Source organism: Carassius auratus, chromosome 21, assembly GCF_003368295.1.
Source record: "Carassius auratus strain Wakin chromosome 21, ASM336829v1, whole genome shotgun sequence".
In the NCBI taxonomy this organism is placed as follows: domain Eukaryota; kingdom Metazoa; phylum Chordata; class Actinopteri; order Cypriniformes; family Cyprinidae; genus Carassius; species Carassius auratus.
Genome location: NC_039263.1, coordinates 22,869,869 through 22,880,376, shown reverse-complemented (window position 1 = coordinate 22,880,376; position 10,508 = coordinate 22,869,869). Strand labels below are relative to the sequence as shown.

Genomic DNA, 10,508 nt, shown 5'->3' with positions numbered 1-10,508 from the left:
AAATAAAAACAGATATAGTTCTCTTATAATTGTAAAGTTTGGGGGCCATAACCTAATGAATAATTAATGAGAATAATAATAAAAAATACAAAAAATAAATTAATTTTTAATTTATGAATACAAATACGAAAAATATCCAAATTGTATAACAAGAGAGAAGAATGATGTGTTTTTAGTCTAATGTTAAAAAAAAAATTAATAAGATTAAATTACATGTAATTACTTACATTAATATGACCATTTAAAATGATTCAGTCACATATTTATATGGAGGTGGAAACGATAACATATAACGATGTATAAAATATTAGTAACACTCACTGATCTATTATAGAGAATTTAGAACACTGGTAACAGTTTAGAACGTTCGGTGTTCGTCACGCTGCTGTCATGTGACAGTCACGTGACTTAACTCCAGCTCACTTCCGGACTGAAGAGAGGAAGAGAGGAAAAGTTGCCCCTCGGGAGTGAAAAAAGTTTTATCTTTCGATTAATTCCTTGAAAACTAGAAACGCAGCATCGTTAAATCTCATCTGCGTTTATCGGAGCATAAAGAAGGTCGCGGTGCTGTAGTGATCGGTGTGAATGTTCGGGATGTCAACCAACAATGTGTCGTATAACGAGCAGGGCTCGCTGGAGTCCGGGGTGGACGCTGCGCACGAGAACAGCAGCATCCCCGCGAGCGTCAGCGGAGGACTCTTCAGCGCCGACTACAAGAAGTAAGAGCCCCGGAACACACACTCACATGATCTGCATTAATGTGCTGTTCACTTCCACAGTGGCTCCTGTGTGAGAACTGTAGTCAGAGCATGTGAGGAAGAATGTTTTTGCGTATGTTTGGGTGTCCTGTGGACACGCCTTCTTTTTGTGAACTGCTCATTTGGGTAACGTTACTTAAACATATTGTAAGGTTGGAACTATTCTGCTTCATTTGAGAGATCAGCTGCCTGTGTTATATCTGCATGGAGAGCAGGTTAAGCAGCCTAAAAGAGTTATTACTTAAATGCCAGTGTGAGAGAGTTTTGGGTCAGTTCACAGTTTTGTCACTTTACAATACAGCATTTTTATCAGGCTCCTATGTGTACGTTTGGAATTTCACTTTAATGACATGAAATAGTTTATTTTCATTGCCATTAAAGTGAAAAAACTGAACACAAACATAGAAGCATGAGAAAAAAATACTGATTTTAGAAGAACATTTCAGACAGCTCTTCATTTGCTTTTCTGTCTTTTTTCTGTCAAAATCATCACAAAGATATTATGTACCTGGCTGACATTATAGAGTTTTGTTAATTTTGCGAACATTCCTTGTGTGAGAGTTTTGTTTAAGAATGTAATAAACTACTTCATAGCAAAAGTGTCTATTATTGAGTTAAATTACAATTACAGCAAAAGTATGTTTATAAATTAATGAAATTACATTATTAATATATAGCACATCTGCACGTATCAGAGGATAAATAAGGGTATAGATGGATAAATAGATACACACATTGGCCTGTTATTTTAATTAAATATGAAATATTTCTAGCAAGACTGGACATATATTGGCTAGTAATATTTATTAAATTAATTTGATGTATAATATTTATATACAGATACATAAACAAATGTGTACTGTATATAAGCAAATAGTTTTAAATGAAAAAAAAAAAATTGAAGAAAAAAACTGTAACCAAACTTATTAAATCTGTGTGTGTGTGTGTGTGTGTGTATATATAATAATTAATTAATCTCAATTAACGCGTTAAAGTCCCGGCCCTAATATATATATATATATATATATATATATATATATATATATATATATATATATATATATATATATTAGGGCCGGGACTTTAACGCGTTAATTGAGATTAATTAATTACACAAAAAAATAACGCGTTAACTAAGATTAATTAATTACAGAAAAAAAATTCCCGCATTTTTAATAACACCGCGGAACGTTTCTCACTGGATGAGTCTCGGCGGGACCGATTATACTGAAGCACCAACTAGCGTTCGCTTCGCATATCACCGCAGCACATCGAGCCTCAAGTATCACCTCAACTCAAAACATATAGCAGCTAGCGTGGACTTTACACTTTATGTTGAACTATGTATTATTTTGTTGGTGCAACTGGCAGTTTATGTTGAACTCTTTATTGTTTTGGCCAAGGTTATTGAGAGTTGGACTTAGTATGTAATGGCCTCTGAAGCAACAGAGAGATGTTTTCTAATAGTCAGTGTTTCCAATGTTCTGAATGTAATTGACAGTCTTGTGTTTTACTTAAAAAAACACTTTACAGAAGGTTCCAGCACCTATAAGCTTCCTGAAATTCTGAAATGTACTATTTCTAAATTGTTTCTAAATATGCTATTGCTACACTTAATGGCAAAAATTGCACTGGTCTGCTAGACTTGGTTGAACAAAAATAAACAATATTTTGTTGCTTAAGCTTATGTATTTAGTCATTATTCAATGGTATACTATAAATCCATGTGAAAAAAAAAACTTCTCATTGTTCTCAGGTCAAATATTTATATGCGATTAAAATGCGATTAATTTCGATTAATTAATTACAAAGCCTCTAATTAATTAGATTAATTTTTTTAATCGAGTCCCGGCCCTAATATATATATATATATTGTGTGTGTGTGTGTTGCTAAAAAACAATCCCATAATTCTCTGGTGGTGTTTCAACATTTTTAATCTTGTGTTGTCTTGTAATCTCATGTCCTCCTCCTCCTCTAGGAGTCAGTATGTCGTAGTATCAGAGCACTATTTTAACTTTTGATGCCGATATCACATCAGTATTAGTGAAACTAAACCTGGCTCACTCTGGCTTCTACGTGACACTATTGTTCCCGCTAATGCGTTTCATAAGGTGCTGCCTGGAGCTCACGGGACTGGACTGATCTACACACTGTATTGTCTCTAGTGTTTATCTAGTGTTGTGTTTGTCTTCTCCAGACTCTTTGTGGTTGACGACGTCAAACCCTCATGTCCACGTCCTATGGGATCTCAACTCCATTTAGCTCTAAGGGATCTGTTCCAACAATTATAGTACTGAATGACAAAGTCCCATCCTTAGACAGGAAGTCTGTTGCTGCTTCCTACATTAATGAGCCTGGTAATTGTTTCTAATCTAATGGGACGTAAGAGAATCGTGTCATTATTTATTCATTCACTGGTACTAGATCGTATGGATTCCTTTCTGCTGTTAAGAGGATACTGTTTAAATCCACCTCCTGATTACAAGATGCTGGTTTTCAGTTGTAGCTGATGGTGGGATGGTTTGTGTGTGTGTTATTGGTGTGTTGAGGGTTATAACGGACGAATGGTTAATGTTATTTAGGCCTAACTGAATTGGCACTCTCACATGACTGCAAGCAGGAGACTGAACTCATGAGTGCATAGACGCAAGGAGAACAGCACTGCAGGGGGAGTTCACCAGAAAATGGTTAATTTTGGTTGATTAATGGAAATTTTCTCCCCTTTATATATTGTGCCAATCCTGTATGCCTTTCCTTTATCTGTGGAAGCAACCACTGGACATATTAGATAAAAAACAAACATTGTAATCTTGGCTTGAAATGCTTAATGAACTCTTGCACTGTATTTCAAGTTGTATGATAGAATTGTGTGATTAACAAATCAAAATGTAAGCTATTATTCGCTAACAATCTTACTCTTCAGTCAGCTGTTAAGTCAAAACTGGCTAAAAATAAAGATTTGTTCACTGCTTCCGTTCTGTTTCAACTCGATGAGTCATTTGAATCGATTCCCAAGTGAAGGGGAAGATTATGAACAAATAATAACTTAAATTTCAGTCAGTTTCTCTCTGAAAGCTGTCATATGATTTCAGAAGACTTGTATAAATATAGCAGTCGTGTGGACTGTTTTCATTCAAAAACCTGTTGTTGAATTCATGAACGAATAATTCAGTCTAAATTATAAACTAGGTTAATCTGTTTTGTTTGATAAAATCATATAATAATTATGTGTTTTCTGCTCCGGTTTGCAGGTTAAACTCATTGATTCTGTTGCAGCAGTCAACAGCTTAGAAGGGAGGTTTATCAGCTTTATTTCAGTCTGTTTCTCTTTGGAAGCTATCAAACGCCTTGAAAAGACTGAATATATTGCATGAGTTGTATGGACTGCATTTTATGCATCTTGATCAGCTGAGTGATTCTTGTTCAGTCTGACTGATTAATTCCACTGTTTTCAATGAGCCTTGTTGTTCTTGAGAAACAGGTTCACAAAATATTTTTCCTGCTCCTTCCTCCGTCTCACTATTCTTGTTTCAGACTTGTTATATTTAAAGTTTCACGTTATCGGGATGAGCAGAACTGCCGTGAACGACGAACACAAGCGAAGAGGTGATGAAAACCTCGGTCTGAAGATAAGAGGCTGTACGCTTCCTCTAAAGGGAGGCGACCACAACCACGACCGGATTGCATATGAGTCGCTTTAGCACTTTAGATGGTGCCGTTTTGACCTAAATGGACTTTCTTTCCATTTCACCCACTTCCTTTATTGGATACAAGTCACAACTGGTGCTTAAATGGATGCAGCTTTGCAAACTTCTGAGGTTGATTTTCTCTCAAACCAGTCTGTTCCTGAGGCTTCATTGTCCTCTAATGGAGAACCAAAAGTAAAAAGCTTCTTCGGACAACTGACCAGATCTCAGGAGATCTTTGAAGGAAAGTAGGAGAATTCATGAGTGAAACATTGTACCCTCGCGCTCATGGATCTAATTGGTGTGTGATGGTCACACTGGATGGTTGTGCGACTGCTGCACGTGGTCATTAACCAGATGATTGAGTCAGGCTGGAGGATAGCGCCGTCTTGTCCCTCTCTGGACTTCTTCATAGAAACCAGTAGACATTGGCCGTCAAACTTTCTCTTAGCTTTAGCTTCAGCTTCTTAGATCTGGTCTTCTGGGCTGGTTTGGAGAAATGGACGATCTCATAATCGCATTTGGATGTTTTCTAAATGGATTTATGAAGATAAGCAAGGCTTGAGGAGCTTTTTGCAGTGGATGGCTCTTCCAGGGCTTTGTATGGATCTTCTCGATTGTTTCCACTGCTGTGGTTTGTGATTTTTAGTAATTCTGTTCATGTACAAGATGAACGGAGGATTGGGCAGCTTGCGCTTGGATGCCGTCGGAGTGATGCGAAACGCTCTGGTCTCGGCTGAGAACCTTCAGCTCACACTGAAATCAGACTTCGGCTCGGAGGAACAGGCTCTGACCAACAAGCACAAAAGCAGTGACGAGGAGAAACCAAGCAAAGGGTAGGAGAAATGCTCAAGTAAAGCCAAGAAAGCCTGCTTTTTCAACCACTTTGGTGGTTGAAAAAGATGTTAAAATCAGACCGGGATCTTGGGTTTGTGTGTTTTGTTATTTCCTTCATTAGTTGTTTTGTTGTCTCATTCTAAATATTTCTGTCTATCAGTTTGTCTTCTTATTCATTGGTTGAATTATTCAAACACTCACATGATGGTATGAGCATCCTTATAGTCCGGTTTTATGTTTCAGTTCCTTTGGTTGAATAATGGCAGACTGTCGTCACATTGTCTGAAGAATGTGGCTCTCATGTGGTGCGTATGTAAATGACAGCACTGTGTGGATGGAGGAATGACCAGCAGTTTCCATTAGCTGGGATTGAGATGGTTTTTACTGGGTTTTTGGTAATGAAGGCCTGGAATTATTATAGTTTTTGTCAACCAACCCAACCTAAAGTATTTACTTGAATTATCCAGAGATTTAATATAATAAAACATTTGTATGTTCGCGGTCTTTGTTGTCTGTTAATTGATAACATGTTATTCAGGTAAAAAATAAATAAAATAACATAAAAATGTGTATATAAGATTATTTTTTATATATATTCTTTTGTGGTTCTGCTATTTCTTGATAATACAGATACTATTTATTTTTATTTAATTTACAATAAAAGAACAGAAGCTGTGGAATAATGGTAAAGCACTGGCACCAATATGACAGCCCTGCTTACACTTTATAACTTTCACTGGTGCATTTTTATAAGAGTACATATCTGAATGAACCAAATCCTTCTTTCACTGTGTTTAAATATGAATTACTGAAATGCTGAATCATTGTTTTCTCTGCAGGAATGAGGATCTGAAGGAGATGCTGGAAAGCAACAAAGATTCTCAGAAACTGGAGGCAATGAAGAGGATTGTGGGGGTAAGTCATCCTAACAGACAGAGAGCTGGTATTAAAGGGATAGTTCACCACCCCCCAAAAAAACTGGTCCCCATTGACTTCCATAGTATTTTTCCATACTACAGAAGTCAATGTGAACCAGCAACTGTTTGGTTACCAGCATTCTTCAAAAATAGAATCTAAAGAAAGAAGCTCACACAGGTTTGGAACCACTTGAGGGTAAGTAAAAGATGACAGCATATTCATTTTTGGCTGAACTGTCCCTTTAAGATCCAGTCTCTGATTTAATGTCTGCATTCATCACTCAGCATCAGTGTGCTGCTTCATTCTGTCTCGTCAGATGTTTCTTTCTTTCTGTCTAGTTGATTGCCAAGGGAAAGAATGCATCTGAACTCTTCCCAGCGGTGGTGAAGAATGTTGCAAGCAAAAACATTGAGGTAAGAAAATATATAAAACGCACCAAAACATGCTCAAATCAGTTTTCCTCACTGCGCTTTTTGCTTTGACTTGAGAGTGAAAATCGACTGCTGAACACAAGTGTTCGGCAGCTGTGAGGACCCCTGTAGATAGTGGTTATTTTTGATCGGGCTTCTCACAGGGAAGCCCTTGTTGATGAAGAATGAATGTTTAGATGGAAGGAAGATTGTCTGGACAGAACGATGGAAAGACGCGAGCGGTGGTTGGCTGAAGAAGACGGCTGCTGTTTTGAGGGGCTGGTGTGTAATTTGGTGGTCCAGGGGCCCAGTCACGTCCTCTCTGTCTCCCCCACGTCTGATGCTCAGTGCTGGGCAGCTGTGTGCAGAACGCTGTCGCTCTCTGGAGCTCAGAGACATGGGGACGCTGGCATCGATCCACACACACACACACACACACACGAGACCACAGGTGTGAGCATTGATCCATTCACTGCAGGGTTACACACACACACACACACACACACACACACTCACACTCATGTATTTGATCCTTCACTAAACTCCTCCCATCCTTGGTTACTGTTGCTAACTTAGACAAGCTTTAAATAACATCCTGTAGGAATGAGCTGGAGATTTCTGTGAACCGCATGATTTTCAGTAAAATGTTTATTTAATGGTAAAAAATATTTTGATATTATTATTTTTTATTAATTACTTTGTTTACTTTTTAAAACCATTTTGCAGTTTTTTATTTTTAAATTAAGTAAAATGTAAACTTGATGTCACCGACACTCACAGACTCACAATTTGTATTTATTTATTAAAAACGTCTATATTGTTTTTATTGATTTAAAAAAAAAAATGTATTTCAGTAAAACAAAATGTAGGTATTTAATTACATCACGTTAAACTAAATGAAAATGTTGACAACTACCTTAAAATAAGTTTACATTTTCTTTTCAATATTTAATTTAACATTTACTTGAAGGTTTTTTTATTATTATTTTGCAATGGTTTTACTTTTAATTTATTAAGTAGTATTATTAATATTTATCAAATATAGTTTGCAAAATATTACTATGTGTTTCTTGCTATTAGTTAGAGGTCTTTTTGTATATCATCAGTCAATACGTTAATTGCAATTTTATTTAATCCCATATATATTATTTCTCACTATTAATAATGAAATAATGTCTTTATTTAAATTTATTTGTAATTTTATTATTTTACAGTAGTTTATTTTAGTCCATTTTAATCAACTTTTATTTAGATTTTATAAATTAATAAATAAAGTAATGAATTTTTTCACTTTCAGGTGGATGCTTTTGAGGTTTTGGTTTAAAATTCTGGTTTAATTCACAGAATGTACTCTAACTATAACTATAACAATAACTGACCCGGTAACAACTATCTTACGTGGATAAAACAATCTCTCTCTCCATCAGGTTTGTTTTTCTGTTCCTCCTATAATTCTGCTTCATAAATGCCAGCGGTTTATTTAGTCGCTGTCTAATTATTATGCGCACGGCTGCTCCAATCCCTGATCAGCAGGCCGCAGTATGTAAATGTGATTAAACAGAGGGGCAGATGGGTAATGTCTCTCTTTATGAAGTGAGTGATGTTTTTCCATTTGGCTGGTAATCGCCGTGGTGATGATGATGGAATGCGTCGTCATGACTCCCTGATCGCTAACGACCTCTCATCACCCCGAGAGCTGGACGCAATTATTCGGAGAGCCCACCTTTGACCCTTCACCTTTGATCAGCACAAGCTGATCAGACTGTTTCATGACAGACGCACAGTTATTAAGATGGAAAATGAGTTTGTTAAAGCAGGGATTGGGAGATGATTCTTCTTTGTGTGCTTCTTAAAGCTTTGTTTCTTTCCTGATGTATTTCTGTAGGAAACTGAAACAGAAGCAAATGAACCCAGAATAGTAATGAAGACATTGAATGTGTGTGTTTTAGCTGAAGAAGCTGGTGTATGTGTACCTCGTCCGGTACGCAGAGGAACAGCAGGATCTCGCCCTCCTGTCAATCAGCACCTTTCAGCGGGCGCTCAAGGTAAGCCCCGCCCCTTTCCTCTCCCATGATGCTCTCTTTTACGGTTTACACGATGCCCCGCCCCTCACTAGGCCGTCATGATTAATCAGAATTAAACTGAAATTATGATATGGCTTTAAACAATTTTCAAATCACAAAGGCTATAATTGAATGAACTGAATATTCGTTTTGTAATTTTATAATTTTGCTGTAAAATAAAATTTTTTTTGTTTTGTTTTTATTTTTCTTACATTTTTATTTTTAGTTATTTTAAGTAATATAAATTTATAGTATTTGAATTTAATGTAATAACCTGTTTTACCAATATTCCATGCCTAACATATTGCAAAGGCTGCGTTTTAAATAAATAAAAATAAATGGTGGTTTTCCATCAGAATGAAAGTTTGATGATTTAACATGTGAAAGGAAGAAATAAAGGCAGCCATAAATATTAGTTCTGTAATTTGTAGTTGTAATGTAAAATAAAATAATTTTTATTCTCTTATTTTTCTTAAATGCTTGATTTTTATTTATTTTTTTATTTTAGTAATATAATATATAGTAAATCATTTATTTGATTAAGTATTTAGTAATGTATAAAATAGCAGTAATAATGTTATTTGTTGTTCTATATTTATTTTATTTTTAGTTATTAATAATAATAATGGAATGTTGTAATTACTGCTATTATTATTATTATTATTATTTCATTGCCATTTTAATATATACTCCAAAAAATTTGGCCAAAATGTGTGCTGCCTTACAAACAAGGACAGCAAATTTTTTTTCAGAAAAAATGCAATTAAATTTTTCCACAAATAACGCAGCACTAGTCTGCTCTCATTAGGCTCAGCCGCTCAGAATGAAAGTTTTGCCTGTATTTTGGATCAGCACTTAACACACGTCTTCATCGTTGATGTGTAGGATCCCAATCAGCTGATCCGAGCAAGCGCTCTCAGGGTCCTGTCCAGCATCAGAGTTCCCATCATCGTCCCCATCATGATGCTGTCCATCAAAGAAGCATCCACTGACCTTTCACCTTACGTGCGGAAAACCGCCGCTCATGCCATTCAGAAGCTCTACAGGTTATTCACGCATTCACACAGATGTGCTCACTGAATGTTAACGAGCGAGTGTTTTACAGAGGTCTCTGATTTTCTCTTCCAGTCTGGACCCAGATCAGAAAGAGCATCTGATCGAAGTGATTGAGAAACTCCTGAAAGACAAAAGCACGGTAAAATCTCCAAACACATACACACACATGACCAGTTTTTTTTTTACTATATGTGTATTATTATCATCAGAATTTTATTAGTGATGAAAATGTAAAACAAATTAAGATTTAATAGGATTAAATTAAATTAAATTAAATGTATGCATTTAGCAGACACTTTTATCCAAAGCGACTTATAGTGCATTCAGGCTATAAAGTTTTACCTATCAATTAAATGGTCTTTTGAAATTGTTTACTTTATGAAATTGGTTTTCCTTTAAACCTTTAAACCTTTTTTTTATAGCAAAATGTGCACTGAATTGTGTAAACTTGAAAAATATAATTCAAAAATACAAAATAGTTTTTTTTAATGAATAATGATAAAAAAAATTATTCTGTTATTTTTTTTTTTTTTTTTTAAGTTTGTTTGGAACAGGTTATTATAGTTAGCTAAAAAAAAAAGGAACCAGTAATATAAATTAAAATAAAAGTAACAAGGTAAAATAAAAGTAATCCAATACATTAATAAATTAAAAGTAATAAAGTTAAATAAAGCTAATACAATAAAAGTATTAAATTAAATTAGACTAAATTATAAATAAAATCATTTAATTCTGCTTCTAAACACAGGTGGGAAATTTAAATAATAAATACATGGGAT

The 10,508-nt window shown here is 35.3% G+C and overlaps 1 protein-coding gene across 2 annotated transcripts in view; it reads left to right on the top strand.

Annotated features, from left to right (window-relative positions):
• The first annotated feature begins 430 nt into the window (after nucleotides 1–430).
• Nucleotides 431–10,508, top strand: part of LOC113038986 (AP-3 complex subunit beta-1-like) — a 56,552-nt gene continuing 46,474 nt past the window's right edge. For both annotated transcript variants that reach the window (XM_026196823.1, XM_026196824.1), the window contains exons 1-6: nucleotides 431–719; nucleotides 6,122–6,197; nucleotides 6,539–6,613; nucleotides 8,560–8,655; nucleotides 9,559–9,719; nucleotides 9,802–9,868. In XM_026196823.1, coding sequence (XP_026052608.1) covers nucleotides 586–719; nucleotides 6,122–6,197; nucleotides 6,539–6,613; nucleotides 8,560–8,655; nucleotides 9,559–9,719; nucleotides 9,802–9,868 — 609 coding nt within the window. In that variant the 5' untranslated portion in view covers nucleotides 431–585. The remainder of the gene's footprint in view (nucleotides 720–6,121; nucleotides 6,198–6,538; nucleotides 6,614–8,559; nucleotides 8,656–9,558; nucleotides 9,720–9,801; nucleotides 9,869–10,508) is intronic.